The following is an 18,961-nucleotide window of genomic DNA, read 5'->3' on the forward strand; positions in this document are numbered from 1 at the left end:
TACTCATCACAAGAGATCGCCAAGATGGTGAACGCAATCCTAGACGCAATCCAAGACGCACCTCTAGGGCAAGTTCTGAACTGGGTCACGAAAGGCAGGCTCTTCGCCTTTCCCGAACAACATCCCAGCTTCTCGATCCCCTGGGAGCAGGCAACCGTGAGTGAGAAGGAAAAAGAGATCGAGATTAGTCCAGACGTGGATGTCAGCCGAGGGACCAGCAATGCTACCACTCCAAACCCAGTTTCTCGCCAGCATTCTTACATCAACCGCGAGGATATCGAAGCCCGGCCGCTTAGCACCATTCCTACAGCGCACTCGTCTGCTCGGGGGGAGTTCACAGTTGTTACCACACGCACAAGGACCAGAGAACAGACCCTGCCCTATTCACGGGAACGATTCGAGGTCGAACAAGAAGAAGCCATCGAGCGCCAACAAAGCAGCATTATCGCCCCGCAAATGACCTCGGATGGCATTATCCTCGTGGATTGGTACACCACTGACGATCCTGCGAACCCTCAGAATTGGGGAAGCTGGAAGAAAGTCTGGGTCGCCTTTCTCATTTTCATATACACCTTCGCAGTGTACTCTGCCAGTGCAATCTATACCTCAGCGGAACCCCAAGTCATGGCGAAGTTTGGCGTGGGACAGAGCAAAGCGAGCTTGGGGTTGAGCATGTACGTGTTGGGATATGGCTTTGGACCAATGTGAGTTTGACCCTATGTGCCACCTCAGCTCCAGAATGTCGTCGACATCGCTGACATGGTTTGGAACAGGATCTTCTCCCCCCTGTCAGAACTCCCGGCCGTTGGTCGAAATATTCCCTACATCATCTCCTTCGGACTTTTCGTGATCCTCTGCGTGCCGACTGCACTGGCAAACAGCTATGCCTCCCTGCTTGTCTTGCGATTCCTCACCGGCTTCATGGGTAGTCCCTGTCTCGCTACTGGTGGCGCATCCATGGGCGACATGTACGGCCTCTTGAAACTTCCCTATGCTCTTACTGCATGGGTCGCAGCAGCTTTTTGCGCACCTGCACTTGGTCCTCTTCTGTCAGGTTTCTCGGTCGTCGCAGAAGGCTGGCGCTGGGCGCTCTGGGAAGTCCTCTGGATGTCATCCCCAGTATTCGTGCTCATGTTTCTCTCCATGCCTGAAACCTCGGCCAATAACATCCTCCTGCGTCGGGCTCAACGTCTCCGCAAGCTCACAGGCAATGCAAATTTGAAGAGCCAAGGAGAGATCGACCAAGGCACGATGTCGTTTTCCAAGGTCGCGATCGAGCAGATGTGGAAGCCCATTGAGATCTTTTTGAAGGATCCCGCTGTCTTTTTCACGAACGTGTATACGAGTTTGATTTATGGTGAGCCTCTTCGTTGAAACTCCCCTTTGCTTCTGCCATTTCCCCCCCAAAACCAAAACACAGGTCTGATTGATGCGCGTGTCTCTGAAATAGGAATCTATTACTCCTTCTTCGAAGCATTCCCCCTTGTCTATATCGGGATATACCACTTTAACATTGGTGAATTGGGCATCGTCTTCATCTGCATCGTCGTCGGCTGCGCACTCGGCATTGTCGTCTACGTCTCGTACGTGTACTTCTACCTCGAACCGGATATCAAGAAGAACGGCCTTCGCGCCCAAGAACACCGTCTCGTGCCAGCCCTGTTCGCCACCACGCTCCTGCCCGCGGGAATGTTCTGGTTCGGATGGACATCGACGCCACACATCCACTGGATCGTCTCCATCATCGGCATCACGTTCTACGCCGTCGGCGCCTTCATCCTGTTCCAGTGCATATTCATGTACCTGCCACTTACTTACCCGCAATACGCCGCGTCTCTCTTTGCCGCGAACGATCTGTGCAGGTCCGCGTTGGCCGCCGGAAGCATCATCTACGCGCACCCGCTGTACGTCAACCTCGGCATCGGTCGCGGAATCAGCCTACTCGGCGGCCTGTTAGGCGGCGGCGTCATCGGCATCTGGGCCCTGTGGTATTTCGGCGCTTCTCTGCGCGCGAGGTCCAAGTTCGCCATGAGCGGCTAAGTGACCGAGTCGCGGCAAGTTTCTTTTCCATGAACCTTTTTTTGAAATTCATGCAGCGGCCAGTCGCAGGAAAGATATGATAGATTGGGAATGATTGATAGGGGAAAGGGAAGGGATTGAAGAAGCCTTGAGAGAGACAAGAACACCCCATGTTTGCTTGCATTTCGACGGTGCTGGTGGGGAAACTTCATGCAATCGAAATGCAAAGCGAGCGGAAAGTCGAAGCTTTTCGCTTTTGAGCCAGGGAGGACGTTTACATACATAGGGAGTACATGCCAACACACCCACGGATTCACTAGATGAGCTTCTTTCGCCATGCGACGCGTCGGACTTCAGGACTACTTACTAGGATTTTGGGGGTGAAGGGAACCGGGGGGGCATGATGAGGTTTAAAATGAATAATCGAAAAAGACCAAAAAAAACAGCCTTTCAAGCTCGAATGAGAATGACTTTCATCCTATTATTATGTTCATTTCGCCGCCGTGCTCTCTATAACAGAATACATAGATCAATGCGTATATACATTCCTACTCCGTACAGTACGCGTACCTGTACAGACTCCCCGCAGCTCATCAGAGATTGGTAGCTTTCGTCCAAGCCGGCTTCTACTCAACACATGAGTAACCATTACCCAAGAAAATTAACGTCGAGTCCGTCAGGATCTCGACGCACTATCCACAGTCAACTCGATCCTTTGCGTGCTTCGCATTTTCCTGTTTGTCGTAGGTTTTCGTCTGGCTACCAGTTCCGCAGTCCGCCTCACCTTTTCAACCCACTTTACTTCGCGAGCGAGGAAGAGTCCGACCTCGTCATCCAACGGCCACTGCAGCTCTTGACAGTGTTCCCGTGCTTCCCGGATAATGCGGGGGTCTTTAGGCAAGGGACTCTCGAAGCACGCACTATCTTCTCCATCAGAAGAATTTGTAGACCGCGACCGGCCGCCCTCGAGGAAGAGCCTGATTGCGCACAGCACGTCGCGGACCGGAGATAGAGTCGCTGGTTCCTGCTGCGCTGTCTCGTGCATTGTGTTCTGAGAATCGGATTCCGAATGTTTGCTTGGTGGTGCAAACTTTACCTTATGCTCGTTGATCCACTTCAGAAGCGCAATCAATCCAGGGGTGTCATGGACAGATACCATTACACTAACCATGAGTTTGAGGTCTTCCTGGTTGGGCACGACGAGGAGCGAGTGATCAGACCCCGGGAGGAACGCCTTCGTCATGCTGCCATAAATAGCCCGAACGAACGTGATCTTTGCGAGAGATCCCAAATTTTCTGGTGGTATGTGCAGGTTCACATCTCTCAACATCATGTGAAGAATTTTTGTCAAATGGCGGAAGGTGTCTAAGTCGGGATGGATGTCAGGGTACATCTCCCCGGGCGAAAGAATCTTCCTCAAGCGACGCCACACTGCAGCTCTAGACGCTGCACCTTTGTAGTTGGCTGGTGATTTCTCGACGCTCACTGATGCCCCTCCCATGAAGGCGTTCCAGACTCGAATGTCCGTGATGCCTGCTGCGAACAGCAACTGTGATGCGTATGTCAAAGCAGGCACATCTTGATGATTTCTCTGGATCAATTGGCCCGTGGAAAAGTCCATGCGTCCGATGTCACGAAATGTAAATTGATCTTCGGGTCCGCGCTTGCATATGAGGGAAATGAAGGCAGCCAAAGTGGGCTTGGGGATTTTGTTCAGACTGTCCCGAATAACAGAGCTCGGGTACTTCTCAGCGTGACAGAGGACGTCCTTCGTGATTTCGTCCCACCGACTGGCTTGAATGTAACCAAACCCAGTCTCGATCCTCGAAGCGTGATTCAATAAATTGACAAGAAGATGACCACCCGGTTTGACACCTGCCCGCAACATGTGCTCGTAAAATTCTTCCACTGAAGGAACTTCTGTTTCGACATAGATGACCTCCCGGGGATTTGTCGAGACTTCAAACGGCTCTTTGACATCGCCTGCGAGATACTTCCAAGCCAGCGTAGAGCCTGGCTGGACAGTTGAGCTGAGGAGCTTATCCAACATTGCGAAATAAGGCTGATAATGTGCTTGGGAAGCAGGTTTGCATTTCTCGTAGGAACAAAAGGAAGCCCACGCTTCTCGCTTGGTTCTAGTAGCTCGGATGCGAGCAGCCCACAATTCTGGCGGCTCGTTGGTTTGGTTTTGTTCCTTGTCACGAAAGCTTCGTAAAAGAAGCCACGGGCGTCGTTGGCGCATCAAGATCGCACGAGATTGTATCGTAGGGCTTTGATCTGTATCCCACCCTGCTAGAACAGCAGCACTCCTTTCCCAATCACCATGAGAATATCCCGCCGCTTTCATTCGTCGCAATAGCTTGATAACACGACTCTCCTTCCCAGGATACTTGAGATCCTGTTCGATTCCCGACTTGATGTGACGCCAAGGGGGCCAAGACAAAGACTTAGCCTCCGCCCATGCACGTTCGTGTGCAGTCTTGGGATGAAGTAATTGGACTGCAATCAAAGCCCGGTAGCCTTCGCGAGTCAACAACAGTTGTGGCGTAAAATCAAACATGAGACGGACGAGTGCTAGCTGTGCATTTTGCTGGGAAAGATATGCATTGAAAGGTGTCTTGTGTGGAGCCAGAGAGATCAATGACAGGAAGCGATTGAAAATGTGGGAAAGGCGCAGTAACTCCGGACTTTCGAGTCGACGAGGATGGACGGTGTAGTAATCAGAGAAGAGATGCTTAACAATGAGGCCAATGTCCTCGAAGCACTCAGGTGCCACCGAACGAGCATGTCGCAGTAGTCGAACGACCAGGCACACCCTTGTGACCCAAGGCCAGCCGAAATACTCTTTGGCCTCCAAGGAGATCTGTAAATCGACCAAGATACTTCTTATGAATCTCTTAAGGGCGAAAGCGCTGACGTTTTCTGCGCGAAGGAGTTGTAGAAACACGAACTTCGGTATCCGACCTTGTCCAGATTCGCGTACATGTTGTGCAAGTGCGACGTATCTTGCAAAGGCGAGGTCAACATTGTCAGAGGAAAATATCCAAGCCCAACTGGCGATATCCGTAACATCGTAGCCGATTTTCTTTAGCAATTTCAGAGATGCATCGGGAAAAGTAGACTTTAGTGCAGATAAAAGCTTCTCTTCGCCCTGGGTAGCATTGAAAAGGGGAGCGACATTGTGAAGGTAGTCGAGTAGAAGTTTGCGCAGAGCAGTCGAGTTCCTGAATCTCGTTGTAGACTGTTCGTCCAGCTTTCGATTGTTGATCTGCCAGTTGAGAGCATTGGTATAGGACAAGTCGATTCTGTTCCGTCTAGGATGAGAGGGAAGAAACATGGAGAGAAGCTGATCTAATCTTCTGCGAAACGGTGACCAGCGGAGTGGACGGTTCTCGTGGTTGTTAGGCTTGCGACTGAAATCCACCTCTATCTCTCTATTATTGCCTGCCTCCTCTTTGGCACACTGGATGCCGTTGAGATGGAAGGAGCCATCTTGTCTGATGTACTCTGAAAACTCGGCGAACTCCGTAGGGAAAAGAGCTTGTTGGTGAGCTAGAAACTCCGATGCAGCTGATGTTGGAAGAGCAGGCTTCTTGCCTTCAGGTTGACTGCCATAATGTCGGGCTCGATGTCGGTGTTGGGCAGCTCTTGCAGGGGATTGTGCGGGTAGGATAAAGGATGGAAGAGGTCTTCCGATCGGAAGGCGAACACGGTGGACGCTGAGCATCCATTGATGCTTCAGTTGGGAAGCTATTAGGAAATGTCAGGAAGAGAACTGGCTCGCGCGATGAGAGGTTGACTAAGAAGTCAATGCAAATGTCATTTCTGTCGATTGGAGCGAGACCCGAAGGCGAGATGGAGGGTGAAGACGAAGGGTGAAGCTGTGCAGGCGCGCCAAGCCAGCAACTGACTGCGGGTGTCAGTCGATTGCAGTCGAACTGCATCGACCTCAGATCCCGGTGCATTTGCAGCGAGAAAAAAAAAACAGCCAGGTATTAGATTCATTTCGCGATCCACAACCAGCCTGCTCCTGGCGGCTTACTCCATTGCACCCTACCACATTCGGTGGACCATTCTCTCGTTGCCTTCCTCTATCCAGTCATCCTGCAGTCCACGGCGCGTGTCGACAACCCCCTCATCGCTCCCTTTTCTTTTCCCAGAGTCGACATTGCACTTTTTCGACTTTTAAAACAAGAGCCGCGCGTCTCTTGCGCACAGCGAGGATTCGAACCATGTCAAGAGACTAGGATTGTGATATACATTGAGATTTGCATGTGGTTGGCTTAGCCCACTCCGGTCCTTGCCCGCCAACACCATCACCAACTAGGCGCCCCCAATCCATCACGACGAGGTGCCAGTATGGCCGAAGTCAACGGCATATCAAAGCATGAAGACACTGTTACTGTTTCGCCTTTACGTCCACTCAAGAGGAAGCGCACGGTATCCCCGGAAATCGGACCAAAAGACCCTGCTCTGCAATCTGCTCTGGAAGATGTCCTGCGAGTTCTCCGCAAGTGCGTCTGCTCCCTTCGACGCCTACAACTTATGTAACTAACACTGAGACTAGATACGACACTACTCCGTCGCTTCTCAAATACCCTTTGCCTTCGTCCAAGTCCGAGGCGCCTGAGGTAAAGCGAGCTCGCCTTGTCAAGTCAGAATCCGCCACCGATACTATTGAGGATCGTATTCTGACAGGGACATATAACTCCTTTCATGCTCTCAAAGACGATGTCCGAAGTGTTCAAAGCGCCATGGTTACCGACCTATCCGCGACAACGCAAAACGGCAAGACGGAATCCGACGTCCAAGGGCAATTATCAAAGCTAGTAGATGCGCTGGAAAGGTATGACACTGAGTCATCCGAAGTCCGCCAAACCAATGGCCAGGATTTACCCAAGGCAGATCCGGTCAGTCAAAATCCCAAACAATTCCTGTCTCTGCGCAGCCAGGTCAACGGCGGTGTTCAAGTCCTATTCTCCGGTCTTCAGCTGCAGCAACAGCACGAAAAAGATGAAGCGCATGATATATCTGAGACTGAAAGCTCAAGGCTACCCAACGGATTTGAACTTACAGACTTTTCCGCATTGGGTGGAGATCAAGACGCAACCAAGAAGCCCGAAAAGAGATTATTTGGGGCAGTCTTTCGCCAGGCTGGCCGGATCAAACCGTTGGACCTGCCACACACGGCAAGGGATGTTGTGAGAGGCAATACCTTGGAACTCATTCCCAACTCCAGTCGCACGGAGAATCTGCCCCAGAATAAGCATGATTACAAGTTTGCCAGATTGGCCACGGGTTTGTGGCTCTCCTACTCTACCACAAGGAGCCAGTTACAACAAGATCGAAGAAGGGTACAGCCTACGTCCAGTAACAATGACTTCAAGGCAGCCCTCGAGGCTAACAGTGTGAGACAGGGTCATGATTTAAGTCCAGATGAATTGTTCAGCTCTGTCTATTCCTCCTTTGCGCCGAATAAAGATAACTCATATTCTCTCGTGTCTGACAAGGACAAAAGTAGGCAATGGTGGAAACAATACGGCGAGCAAAAGCTATCAAGACTTTTCAGGACAAGAGACCTCAACGTATCGGCGGCCGGTGGGGAAACTGGAGAAGCGGGAGACAAAGATGAATTTGCCGAGTTGGTCGCGAATTTCGAGCCGCAGGAAGATGGAGAAGATGCGCAATCCGAAAATCCAGAAAAGGAGGTCGAAAAGCTCTTGGAAGAAGTTTCGGAAATGATCGAAACTCTCAGTTCCTATCAGAGAAACCGTAGCCTCGAGACAATCGTTGCCGGCACGGTACCGAAGCCAACGAACCCAGAGATCGACATCTTTACGATGCTGAGAGACCAATTGAACGTCTTGGTCTCATCATTGCCACCTTTTGCTGTCTCTAAACTCAACGGAGATCAACTCGAAGAGTTGAACATCTCGACAAAACTTATTGTCGAAGTGCCTGACTACCCGGGTACAGGACAGACGGACGACTACATATTGCGACGGCAAAAGATAGTTCAGCAGGCAACAACAGGGGCAAGCCGCACAGCAGTGACTCCTCAACAAGTGCGCCCGAACTATCCACAAACACAAGCCAACCCAATGGCATACAACTCCCAAGTTCGGAATTACAATGCTTCTGCACCCGCTACAGCAGCGTTTGGTATCCGAACGCAGCAAAATTATCAAACCCCCACTATTGCACGACCAACATATCCGCAAACCGCATACCAAGCTTCCCCAAATCCCTACTCATCGGCACGTCCCACGATCCAACAATTTCAGCGCCCCTCGATGCAAAATGGTTATGGAAGTTACGGCAGTAATGCGTCGGCACAAGCACAAACCCAACCGCAAACCCCTAGCGGGTACCGCCCGACTCAGCCAGGATATCAACAGCGTGCGCAAGACAACGCCGTCACCCTGGCGCGATCCGCCTCGCCGCAGAAGCCACTGGTCAATGGCGTCCCTGGACAAGCTCAGCAGTATCCGCCCAGGCCATATCAGACTCAGCAAAGTCAGCAGCCGCAGACACCGTACACTTATCAGCAGAGGCAGGGCTCTGGGACGCCCACCACACCGACCGCTGCCACCGCGCGGACAGCTCCAGGCGACAGTTCTAGTCAGAACCCAGCGGCTCAGAATGCGGCCCAGACGATGGTGGCATCTCGGTAAAACAGAACCAGACCGGAAGGCAAAGGCGAGAACAAAGCGAAGAGAACAATAATGCGAGGGATTTCGGCCATATCCTTGTGTCTTGTGTACCATTAGGCCCGGCGGTAAAGCCTTTTCAGTTCTATTCTTGGAGAAAGGCCCTGGTTTTAGTCTCGTGGAAACAGAGGTGGTGATGAGAATGAAATGAGACTATTTATACCAAGAACGGTGAGGAGGAAAATTGCCAATTTTTAATCCGTGGAAGTTTGTCATATTAATCACGAATTGATCGTCGGCTTTTGCATTCCTTTTTGCCTCAAGCATCCTTTCTCCAGATGTCTTGGTCTGCCCACGGCTCAATCTATCAGCCTCAGGAAAGAGGATGAGGGTTTGCAGCGCGTCTCTGGGCGACCGTCTACGAATTGAGACGCTGAAGCTTCATCTGCCTCCTCCTAACCTGTCTCGAGCTACAAGTAATTCTCCAGATCCACGAGCTCCTCGCCTTCTTTCAGGTTTCTTGCACCCCTGTCAGTGACGAGGAGCCATCTACATTGTGTGTAGGTCCTGTAACCTGCTTCCTTTCTCGACTCTCCGTTCTCACCCGCCCCGCCATTACACAGTAATTCAAGGTTTATCTTTTTCGTCTGCTCCACCACGTATCGCAATTGAGCGTGTTTCCGACATATCTCCACGGCCGGATTGCAGAACTGGGACCCTTTGAAGTGAGTCCCAGGGCGGCGTATCCCTAAGGCCACTGCGGTGCTTGTGGGCCTCTCGCAGAACCGCCACTTGCCGAGCGCAACGGATTCCAGCCCCTTGGTTGCGACAACATGCTCCTCTTTGGCCAGAAGCTGGGCAAAGACTCGAACTAGGGGCCGATCGAGGACCAAATGGCGAATGTGTGCGAAGTTGGGGGTGGAGACGAACCGTGGGAGGATCTCCCTGTTATCCTTCCAGGGCCGTAACCCACAGTAGAATTTGTTCACTCCGTACAGGATGGGGATGGCTTCGACATATATCTGTTGGCAGACGCGGAGGAGTTGAGAAGACTGAGAATAAGGATCCAGGCTGCTGGTGATGATGTCGCCTTCAGGCTCAGGGCAGATACCAGGCACCATTGCCACTTGCCAAGTTGGCGGCGCTGGTGTCTCTTGATCGTTGTTGAAGCCTTGATCGTAGGCAGGGTTTCTCGGTGCAACAAACAGCTCTCCAGCGGGGTAGAAGAGATGCGTATAGATTGTCAACCGTACCTCGACAGGCAGCGAGAGGAATGTAATACCTGGTGAAAGGGCAGGAGACGGAGACAATGAGAACTGGCGGGTCATGTTTGCCTTTTGCCCTTTTTTGTTCACACGTGTATCCTTTTGATTCGAGACGTGGATCATTGAGTCCTCAGTCTATTGGTATTTTATTCTCATTGCCTCTCTTCTTGCCCGTCAAAAAGCGAAGATGGATGATGTTGAGTTTAAGTGACGAGGACTCGACGAGAGGCTGCATGAGACTGCAGGCCCGGCGTCGACAGGACGCCACCGACACTGGCCTCCCAATCAATCCGGCTAACGGACGTTACACGGGGTTGGACGAAACGCGTGATATAGGGGAGGTTCGCGAACCAAGGTGGGGGTAGAGACGCATTGACCGGTGAAGCAGGTGAGGCTGGTGGGCGTGAAACTAGCTCACGAGGCAATCCCTGCCACGAAGCATCCGGATTCGTCTATAGACGGTGGGTTCCTTCGCCCTGCCGCGTGGTATGATGTCGTCCAAGGCGCCATGTTGGGTCCACCCTGCACACATACGTATGGCAGGGCCTTAACCCGGGCGAAGGCAAATGAACCATGAATGCATTTCTGCCTTGCCGCAGACTAGTTGGCACGGAGTATATGAAGACGGCTCATTGTCCTCCATGTCTGACCATTTTCCTCAGCCCGCAATCATCTTTCCTCTGTCCGTGCCCGCACAGATCAAGGTGAACGGGCGCCGTCTTCGTCTGTCCAGGCTTTCAATAACTACCTCTCTCGTACAATCGACGTAAAGAGGTCCATCATCAACTTCGACCGCAAACATGTGCTTCGGCGGCGGCGATAGAGACGAAGCCGTGGTCATCAGGCGGCACGAACGCCCACGACAGCGCTACACTCGAGAATTTGTGTCAAGGCCCGAGGTCGCCACCTACAGGCGAGAAAATAGACGAGAAACCGTCACCAAACGATCAACCTCCGCTCACCGGCCGAGCCACGACCGCTATTCAGAACGGCATTCCGACTATTCCTACGATCCACGGCGCCACAGTGGCAGTAGGACAAGGATTGTGACTGAGCAGAGAAGGGAGAGGGACCGCACTTATTACTGATGGGCCATCGTGGGATTTCGAAAGCTCGTGAGGGTAGAGGGAGAGGGAAATGTATGATATCATTTTTGGGGCATCGTGAGGCTGAGGTTGTCGACACGATGCTGCGTGGGTGGCTCAGATACGTAGCTTCGACTTCGGAGATGTGATTCGGTTAGCTATTTTACTGTATGACAAGAGGACGATCTCGTCGCCTTTGCCATTCATCTTCAAGCAAGTTGGTGAAGTATAGCAAGGTGTACTCATTACTACTGGGTATGGCAGGAGGGAATGAGGAGTGGGCGAGGGGTGGGCAAGGAGTGGGGTGGCAGAGAAGGCTCAAATGGTCCAGGCCATGGCGTGGCAGTCTGGAGGTCGTGTTGCCCCTCCAAGCTCCCTCCGCTCCCACCGCTCCCAAGTCCAATACGTCATCTGTCCTGTCGCCCTCTTTCTCGCGCACCGGCACATTCCCTGCACTCTGCTGTATTGGGACTCGAGGGGTTCTTGTGCTCCCGCCGCACCCAGTTTGTTCAGACCACTTTCAGCTGGTCTTCTTCCCAGTCCATCGCGCATTCCGAAGCTCGTTGAAGCTTGCCCGCCCTCTATCGCATGTTATCGAGACTAACATCCGCAGCAGCTTAAGCATCCGGGACAGATCCCAACCATAATCCGCCATGAATCGAGCTTTATCCATCCGGTCCCGCAAGAAGGACGACCATGCCAAAGAAGCATCTAGACACACCTTTTCCATCTCGACTCTCCGCGGCATCCACCAGGCCGAGCTCTCCAAGAAACTCTTCAAGCTGATCAAGACCGAGAACCATTGCATCGAAGCCTACGAGACCGCCGGCCGTGAACGCCTATCCATTGCCTCGCAGCTGTCCGACTGGGGCGAAGCTACCAACGATGATGCCGTCTCGGACATTTCGGACAAGATTGGGGTCATACTATCGGAGATTGGAGAGCAGGAGGATCTGTTTGCCCAGAATCTCGAGGACTACCGGACGATTTTGAAGCAGATCAGAAACATTGAAGCCAGTGTGCAGCCTAGCAGGGAGCAGAAGATCAAAATCAGCGATGAGATCCAAAAGCTCAAGTACAAGGAACCATCCAGCCCCAAGTTGGTCACGCTGGAGCAAGAACTGGTGCGAGCGGAAGCTCAGAACCTGGTCGCTGAAGCCCAACTTACCAACATCGTAAGTCACCCCAGGTTCAATTGAGAACACGGCCCATGTAATGGGTAGTGTTGTATTAACGTATTCGATGCAGACTCGTCAAAAGGTCAAGGAAGCATACGACTTGCATTTCGCGGCCACCATTGAGCGAGCCGAGAAACAAATCATCCTGGCCAAGTACGGCCGTCGCCTCTTGAACTTGTTAGACGACACCCCCGTGGTGCCGGGAGACGTGCGCCACCCCTTTGCACAAGTTGGCGAAGCGAGACAGGTGCTCGCGGATGCGGAGCAAGAGCTACAAAGATGGGAACCTCATCTCGAGCCGATTCACTCCAATGCTGGCGCTCTGGGAACAAATTTGATGCCCATGGATGACCGCAGCACTCGAGCCACTTCGGAGCTTCCTGACCCCGTAGCAGATCCCGAGCCCACGGAGAAGCCGGCGGCACAAGCCCAAGGAATACATTTGGAGCAAGCAACCGCTTAGAAAGTGGAGAGATGGAGCGAGGAACAAAGGAAGGAGATGGAAAAGTTGGGCATTAGGAAATAAGGTGGACTAGGACTGTGCGGCGGTTTTTTTTTTTTTTTGGTTTTTGGTTTTATTCTCTTCTTTTTTGAGGTTTGCGTTGTTGATCGCATGGATGATGTTTCACGATGTTGTCGTCTTGGGCAGTCGTCCCGGTCTGTCAAAGCCGCTCTAGAAATGATGACGGCGAGCAGTTCTATTTTCGGTAGTAAATCCAGGATTTCATGAGCTTGATGTCTCTGATTTGTGTTGTGTGACCGTGCCTGCCTGGGTCTGGCATCTGGGCCGCGGAGTACCTTTCCCATTGATGCATGTTCACCGAAAGGAGGATCAGCCTTGTCCATGAACATGATCATATTGATTATCATCGTCATCATTGAGGCTGATTGACGTCCTCCGGGCTTGTTAACGCTAGGGCGAAAGTACTTGATGGGGAAAGCCCGGAGAGCAACAAAGACGATCCTACTCGGCGGCGAGGGAGTGCAACACTTGATGAATGACCGCGGGCAGCCACTGGAGGGAGGCAGCCAGGAAGCCTACAAGCGACGTGATGAACCCTGTTGAACCTTATCGTACCTTGTTGGGGGCCTTTTGGGGCTGGTAAGGCCACCAGGCCCTGTAATAAGGACACTCGGGGGGCCCATACAGAGTCAGGCGCGCCTAGCCGAGGCTCGCTTCGATCTTGTGTCGCCCAAGTGCTTACACTGACCACCGTGATTTGCCTCCAACCGGTACAACCACCTTCCATTGACCGCGCTTTCTTCCACAAGAACTGCTGATGATTCCTTCATTGACAACAAGTCCACCATCACTACCACGGCCGACTGCCCCATTCGAGATGCTTAATCGAAATCTCGCCTGTTTGAAGGATCCTTCGCTTGAACAAATGCTCGCGCGCTCGTCCACACGCGCTCTCAAGAACTTCCTACAAGTACCCGGTAGGCGCCTTCCACTCCCTAAACGACTGCGTTCCATCATCATAATTCATCCACATGGCAACATCCACAGTATACCACCTCAACTCGGGTTTCTGATCATCCCTATCCCTGAACTGGCTGCCCTTGGCCACCGCCCTTCGAAACTTCGTTAACCTTTCCTCTTTGACACTTCTCAGACACGCCCCGCCTCGCATTTTCTATTTCCATCACGGCCCTCCTGTTCTTTCTTTTTTTTTTGTTCTGGACGGAAACCCGTTGTTGTATTTTCTCTGCTCTCCCCAGAAAGATCTCGAACTCGGTTCAATCTGTCCCACCAGAAACACCCGGCGTCGAGATGTGGTCGATAGTTGGCCTCGGGTTGTTTGCCTACCTTCTGTACAGTGTGGTTAACAGTGTGATCTGCTTCCGCCGCAACGTGAACAAGGCGAAGCAATCCGGTATCCCATATGTTGTTGTTCCGGTGTACTATCTCAGCACGTGGTGGCTCATAAGCCACCCGTTGTGGCTTCCCTTGCTCGCCAAACTGCCATATAGCTGGACCCGATGGGTGGACTTCTGCATTCCAGACTTTTATTACCGCCGAAGCATCGACGTCTTCCAGCAGGTCGGCGCCGACACCTTTCTGCTGGTTGGACCGGGTGGCATAATGATGCACACTGCCGACCCAGCCGTCATCACCCAGATCACCACGCGGAGGAATGATTTTCCCAAGCCTACGGCTATTTACCGGTCCGTCGATATTTATGGGAAAAATGTCGTGTCAACTGAAGGCTCTATCTGGCGCCAGCACCGGAAAGCCACAAGCCCGCCATTCACGGAGAAGAACAACCACCTCGTCTGGGCCGAGAGCATTGACCAAGCTTCAGACATGCTGGCTTCGTGGGTTGGACCTGATGGAAAAGGCGACATCACGGTGGATCGCGTCATGGATGATACCATGCGCCTGAGCCTGTATGTCATTAGCAGAGCAGGCTTTGGAAGGAAGTTACAGTGGCCTTCCGCTGATGCCAAGGCCGACGTCGACGTCAACTACGTTGACAAGTCCAAGATTCAGAATGACCAGGATGATCGAGATCTCGGTCATTCGATGAGCTACACTTATGCCATCCACTGCTTGTTGGACAATATCCTTGTGCAATTTCTCGTGCCCAGGTGGATCGTCAAGCGCATGCCATTCACAAGATTTCAGAAGGCCAACGAGGCTTACTATGAATGGGGAAATTATATGAAAGAAGCAGTGGCCTCCAAAAAGAAGACCCTTGAAGTGGGAAGTGAGAACAGCAAGGACCAGATGGATCTGCTAGCCCAACTCGTCAAAGGTCAGATGGCATCTGAGAAGAGCAAAGACGTTCCTCTTACGGACTCCGAGGTGCTTGGGAACATGTTCGTTTTGATCCTAGCAGGGCATGAGACTGCCGCCAATTCCATCCATTTCTCTCTCCTCTACCTGGCGCTCTATCCGAAGAGCCAAAGGGCAACCCAAAAGGATTTGGATCGAATATTTCAGGGCAAGCCTCCCTCAGAATGGGACTATGATCGTGATTTGCCCGCTCTCTTTGGAGGCATGGTTGGTGCGGTATTGGCTGAAGAGCTGCGGCTGGTCCCGCCTGTCATAGGAATACCAAAGTCGACCTGGGGTGTCCCTGATCAAGCCATCACTATTGATGGAAAGCCCTGCACTGTCCCCAGTGGAGTCTATATCAGTCTAGCGACGGGCAATGTCCATCGAAATCCAAAGTATTGGCCCACAAGCAAACCCTCGCTGCCGGGCGGGAAGCCAGTGCATCCCGCAGCGAACCTGGACAACGACCTGGAGGAATTTCATCCGGAGCGGTGGCTCTTGGACGAAGATAGAGAGGTTGAGCATGTGATGGCCAATAGCAAGAAGGAAATGCCTAACGAAACCGTCACTGCAGATGGCTTGGGTATCAACGAGGCAGCTGACACCTCGGAGCGATTCTATCGTCCACCCAAGGGGGCATACCTACCGTTCAGTGACGGGTATCGCGCTTGCCTCGGACGACGGTTTGCTCAAGTCGAAGTGCTTGCTACCCTGGCTGTCATCCTGCAGAATTACTCAGTCGAGTTGGCAGTCGACCAGTGGGCAACGGATGAGCAGGTAATAGCCATGGATGAGGATGCTCGCGTGGAGGTCTGGCAAAAGGCTGCCCAGCGAGCGAGGCACTTGATGCTCAATGGCCTCAGCGTCATCATATCTTTGCAGATGAGAGCCGGACACGTTCCCTTACGATTCGTGCCCAGAGGCAAGGAGAGGTTCCCTGACGATGTGGATGAGCAGTGGAAAGCGAAGCATCCTGATTTGTGCGAGGGAGCCCGGGCGACTCCTGGCTGGAGATTCTGGGATTCCTAATTGGTGTCTCACCCTAAAAGATGCATGGGCGGGTTGTCTTTAGCTCTGTCTAGCGAGCAATGTGCTTAGTCGGCCAGCTGTTTGCAAGAACCGTGAGTCGTTGGAAAGAGGCGCCCCGGTGGAAGGGGGCCTGGATCGACATGATGCTGCCCTCAACCAACCCCTACTATACCTCGTACCGAGTACTATACTATACTATACTTGCCTTCATTCTACCTCTTCTCGTGTGGACCGTTTCAAGTCCGGGGGTCCTTCGTCTTATACATATCGCCAATGGCTCTGTTGTCTTCACCCCAAAGCCGAAGTTTTTCACCGCCTGGCTTTGTAATGACATGCGAATCTGTCAGTACCACGCATTAGGGGGTGCGGCGGGCTGCATGTGCCTGCCTAAGCGGCTTTGCTGGCGCAATCAGCGTCACCAGAATTGCCCCTTGATATGCACAAAAGACGCTCGTCTTCTCCTTCTCTCTGCCTCGTGATTCGACTATCGGGCATCGATATTGGCTCTTGGCCTTTTTGTTTCATCTTCCCCATTTCCCATTTGAACAGCTTGCCGACAGATCTGGGTCCTTGTTCGGTTGAAGAAGTGTGCACAAGCTCTCTTTCGGTCCGCCAAAGGGCGTTTTAAAAAGCCCACGCATACTTCTTGTACGGCTGCGGCCAATTGCATGGTCTGGCATCATGAGACGTCGGTCGATTGGATCAATCAGCATCAGCATGTCACTGGAATTTTCTGCCTCATCCGATATCCCACTCGCCCACTAGCCAACAGTTTTGGCCAGTGCCTGGGGCCGTTGTGCATGCCTCGTTCCCCCCGATGCCTGGTCTCCCTTGGATCCTATTGTTGGTGGGCAGCTGTGGCAATGTAGCTCGCGCCATGCTGTTCGCTGGCATCTGTCCGCTCATGCCAGTCGTTGGGCACGAATATCTTGGTCTCCGATGCAGATTCGCCCAGATAAAACCCAGAGACCTCCTTGGACAGACTTCCTTGTCTTCCCACATTTTTCCCCCTTTAAGGCCTCAACGAGCTCCTTTGCGCCTGACCTCGCCGTCCCCCTTTCCCCTCCGAGTCTCCCTCGTGTCGCTCAGGAGAAGGACGTCACTCTAGCGCGCAGAAACGTCCCTTTTACTTGGTCAGAGTGGTGGTGTTACATGTCTATGCCCCTCCCCTCGAACCTGTCACCTCACACTTGGTTCGTTCTGTGTGCAACAAGGGATGACCATGATACACTCATGATAGCCGCCGCCACTCTCTGTCTTGCTTTCATGACATTGCCTTTCGTTCATGCATCATTCCCGCCGTTGCCAAATTATGGAGCTCTTCGCTAGAGGCTCTCCGCTCTCTGTCACTGCTGGATGCAACCAAGCCTTACTATCGCCACCACCTTCATGCTCTCCGGATCTCCCATGAACGGCCCCCTTGAGCCAAGCTATTTCTCCAACCCTGCATGTCCGGGTCGGTGCGCGATCAAGGTCGTCGGCGTCGCAGCCAGACCTACGCCGGCCACAAGGGTGCTCGCTCTTCCAAGCTGTCCCTCCTTACTGCGATCACCACCGGATCCCATGGGTCCACCGATAGTTCATCTACCGTCACGCAAGAATCCTTCTCCAAATCAACCACAAGGTCGAGTAAACGAAGTAGATCATCCTCCAAGCAGAAAAAGCTGAGCGACGGTCGAGAGAGAAAGGCCTCGCCGGTGAAGACCGACCCAGAGAATGCCACCAAGGAGAAAAGTATGTCCAGAGAATCAGTAGACGTCTTCGCCTTTCTTGTCAAGGACGACGAGCAAACCGCCGCCGCTCCGGATGCCCAAAAGGCGCCTCAAGATGAGAAGAACACTGCTGTGTCCGACGAGTCTGATAGTGATAGCATCGTGCCGAGCATGCATTCAGACTCAGGGATATCAATGGGCGATAGCATTATCCACCCCACCAATGATCCTTTCGTTGACACCCACTTACCTCCTTTGCTGGAGGATGTCAAGGAACAAGAAGAGAACCATAAACCACGCGCGGTCGAACCCAATCGTTCGCAACGGTTACGATGGAAATATCCAGAGGTGCCTCCGGCCACCCATACCCCTCCTGTACCGAATCTGGTTGAGAGGACGCCGAGCCCTCCGCATGTTCGCGCACGCATGTCACATATGCCTGACGGATGCGACAAAGAGTTTTGCTTAACACGAAATACCTTGTCCGGATATGATCTCATTGCGGATAGACTGGCGTCCGGGGAGCTTCCGCCAGTATTTCGGAGTTTTAAGAAGATATATTTTCGGCTGCTTTTACAATTACAGGACGAAATCATCGAGATGGAAGAACAGCTGGCCGCTCTGGATTCGGTCGATAGCCGCAGCCGGCTCAACCCGGACGGCAGCATGTCGCCGGCCTCGAGGAGACTGAGCTGGCAATGGAATCAGTCAGATCTGCCGGCACATCGGTTACATGTCTTGGGACGGTTGTCGATGAAGCTTGAACAATACTGTACGCTAAAGAATCTCCCGAAACAGATGCCGCACACTGACCAGGGCCAGATCAAGTTCTTTCAGCCTCCCAAAGAGTCCGCATGCTTTCCTCATCTCCAACTGCAACTGAAATTGCCCAATTTCGGACGTGGTTACGGGAACACAGGCCCCTCTCGCTCCCAGAGTCCAAGTTCCTAGACGACAATGAGGATTTGATATCATTAAAGGAGACTCCCTCGTCCACGTCAACGCATTCGGCCGGCCCAGCTTTAGAATACGTCCCTATTTGCATTCTCACGATGACGCTCATACCACTATTATGCTTTAAATTCATCACCGGCGTTCTGAACAGATTGATCCTTCTCACTATTGTGCTGGCGGCTGGATACAGCAGCTTAGAGAAGCTCGACAGGTCAAAAGTGGAACAACATCAACAGTGGGTGATTGCATGTTTCGTTGTTTCGTTTCTGGCAGCCCTCTTCTTTTAG

The 18,961-nt window shown here is 52.5% G+C and overlaps 7 protein-coding genes across 7 annotated transcripts; 5 read left to right on the forward strand and 2 right to left on the reverse strand.

Annotated features, from left to right (window-relative positions):
• Window positions 1-24: 24 nt before the first annotated feature.
• On the forward strand, window positions 25-2,040 carry A1O5_03420 (uncharacterized protein; the record flags this gene model as incomplete). The annotated part of the gene is made up of 3 exons (XM_007744031.1): window positions 25-704; window positions 774-1,357; window positions 1,451-2,040. The coding sequence occupies 3 exons, from the start codon at window positions 25-27 to the stop codon at window positions 2,038-2,040; spliced, it is 1,854 nt and encodes a 617-aa protein (XP_007742221.1).
• A 655-nt stretch (window positions 2,041-2,695) lies between these two features.
• A1O5_03421 (uncharacterized protein) lies at window positions 2,696-5,356 on the reverse strand (the record flags this gene model as incomplete). Its single annotated transcript, XM_007744032.1, has 1 exon — window positions 2,696-5,356. One exon carries the CDS (start codon window positions 5,354-5,356, stop codon window positions 2,696-2,698), a length of 2,661 nt encoding a protein of 886 aa, XP_007742222.1.
• A 1,022-nt stretch (window positions 5,357-6,378) lies between these two features.
• On the forward strand, window positions 6,379-8,693 carry A1O5_03422 (uncharacterized protein; the record flags this gene model as incomplete). The annotated part of the gene is made up of 2 exons (XM_007744033.1): window positions 6,379-6,533; window positions 6,587-8,693. The coding sequence occupies 2 exons, from the start codon at window positions 6,379-6,381 to the stop codon at window positions 8,691-8,693; spliced, it is 2,262 nt and encodes a 753-aa protein (XP_007742223.1).
• Window positions 8,694-9,139: 446 nt separating this feature from the next.
• On the reverse strand, window positions 9,140-9,997 carry A1O5_03423 (uncharacterized protein; the record flags this gene model as incomplete). The annotated part of the gene is made up of 1 exon (XM_007744034.1): window positions 9,140-9,997. One exon carries the CDS (start codon window positions 9,995-9,997, stop codon window positions 9,140-9,142), a length of 858 nt encoding a protein of 285 aa, XP_007742224.1.
• Window positions 9,998-11,672: 1,675 nt separating this feature from the next.
• Window positions 11,673-12,660, forward strand: A1O5_03424 (uncharacterized protein; the record flags this gene model as incomplete). The annotated part of the gene is made up of 2 exons (XM_007744035.1): window positions 11,673-12,194; window positions 12,268-12,660. The coding sequence occupies 2 exons, from the start codon at window positions 11,673-11,675 to the stop codon at window positions 12,658-12,660; spliced, it is 915 nt and encodes a 304-aa protein (XP_007742225.1).
• A 1,311-nt stretch (window positions 12,661-13,971) lies between these two features.
• A1O5_03425 (uncharacterized protein) lies at window positions 13,972-16,008 on the forward strand (the record flags this gene model as incomplete). Its single annotated transcript, XM_007744036.1, has 1 exon — window positions 13,972-16,008. The coding sequence occupies one exon, from the start codon at window positions 13,972-13,974 to the stop codon at window positions 16,006-16,008; it is 2,037 nt and encodes a 678-aa protein (XP_007742226.1).
• A 1,448-nt stretch (window positions 16,009-17,456) lies between these two features.
• On the forward strand, window positions 17,457-18,961 carry A1O5_03426 (uncharacterized protein; the record flags this gene model as incomplete). Its single annotated transcript, XM_007744037.1, has 2 exons — window positions 17,457-18,492; window positions 18,543-18,961. 2 exons carry the CDS (start codon window positions 17,457-17,459, stop codon window positions 18,959-18,961), a joined length of 1,455 nt encoding a protein of 484 aa, XP_007742227.1.

This window comes from Cladophialophora psammophila, assembly GCF_000585535.1.
Source record: "Cladophialophora psammophila CBS 110553 chromosome Unknown aczJe-supercont1.4, whole genome shotgun sequence".
In the NCBI taxonomy this organism is placed as follows: domain Eukaryota; kingdom Fungi; phylum Ascomycota; class Eurotiomycetes; order Chaetothyriales; family Herpotrichiellaceae; genus Cladophialophora; species Cladophialophora psammophila.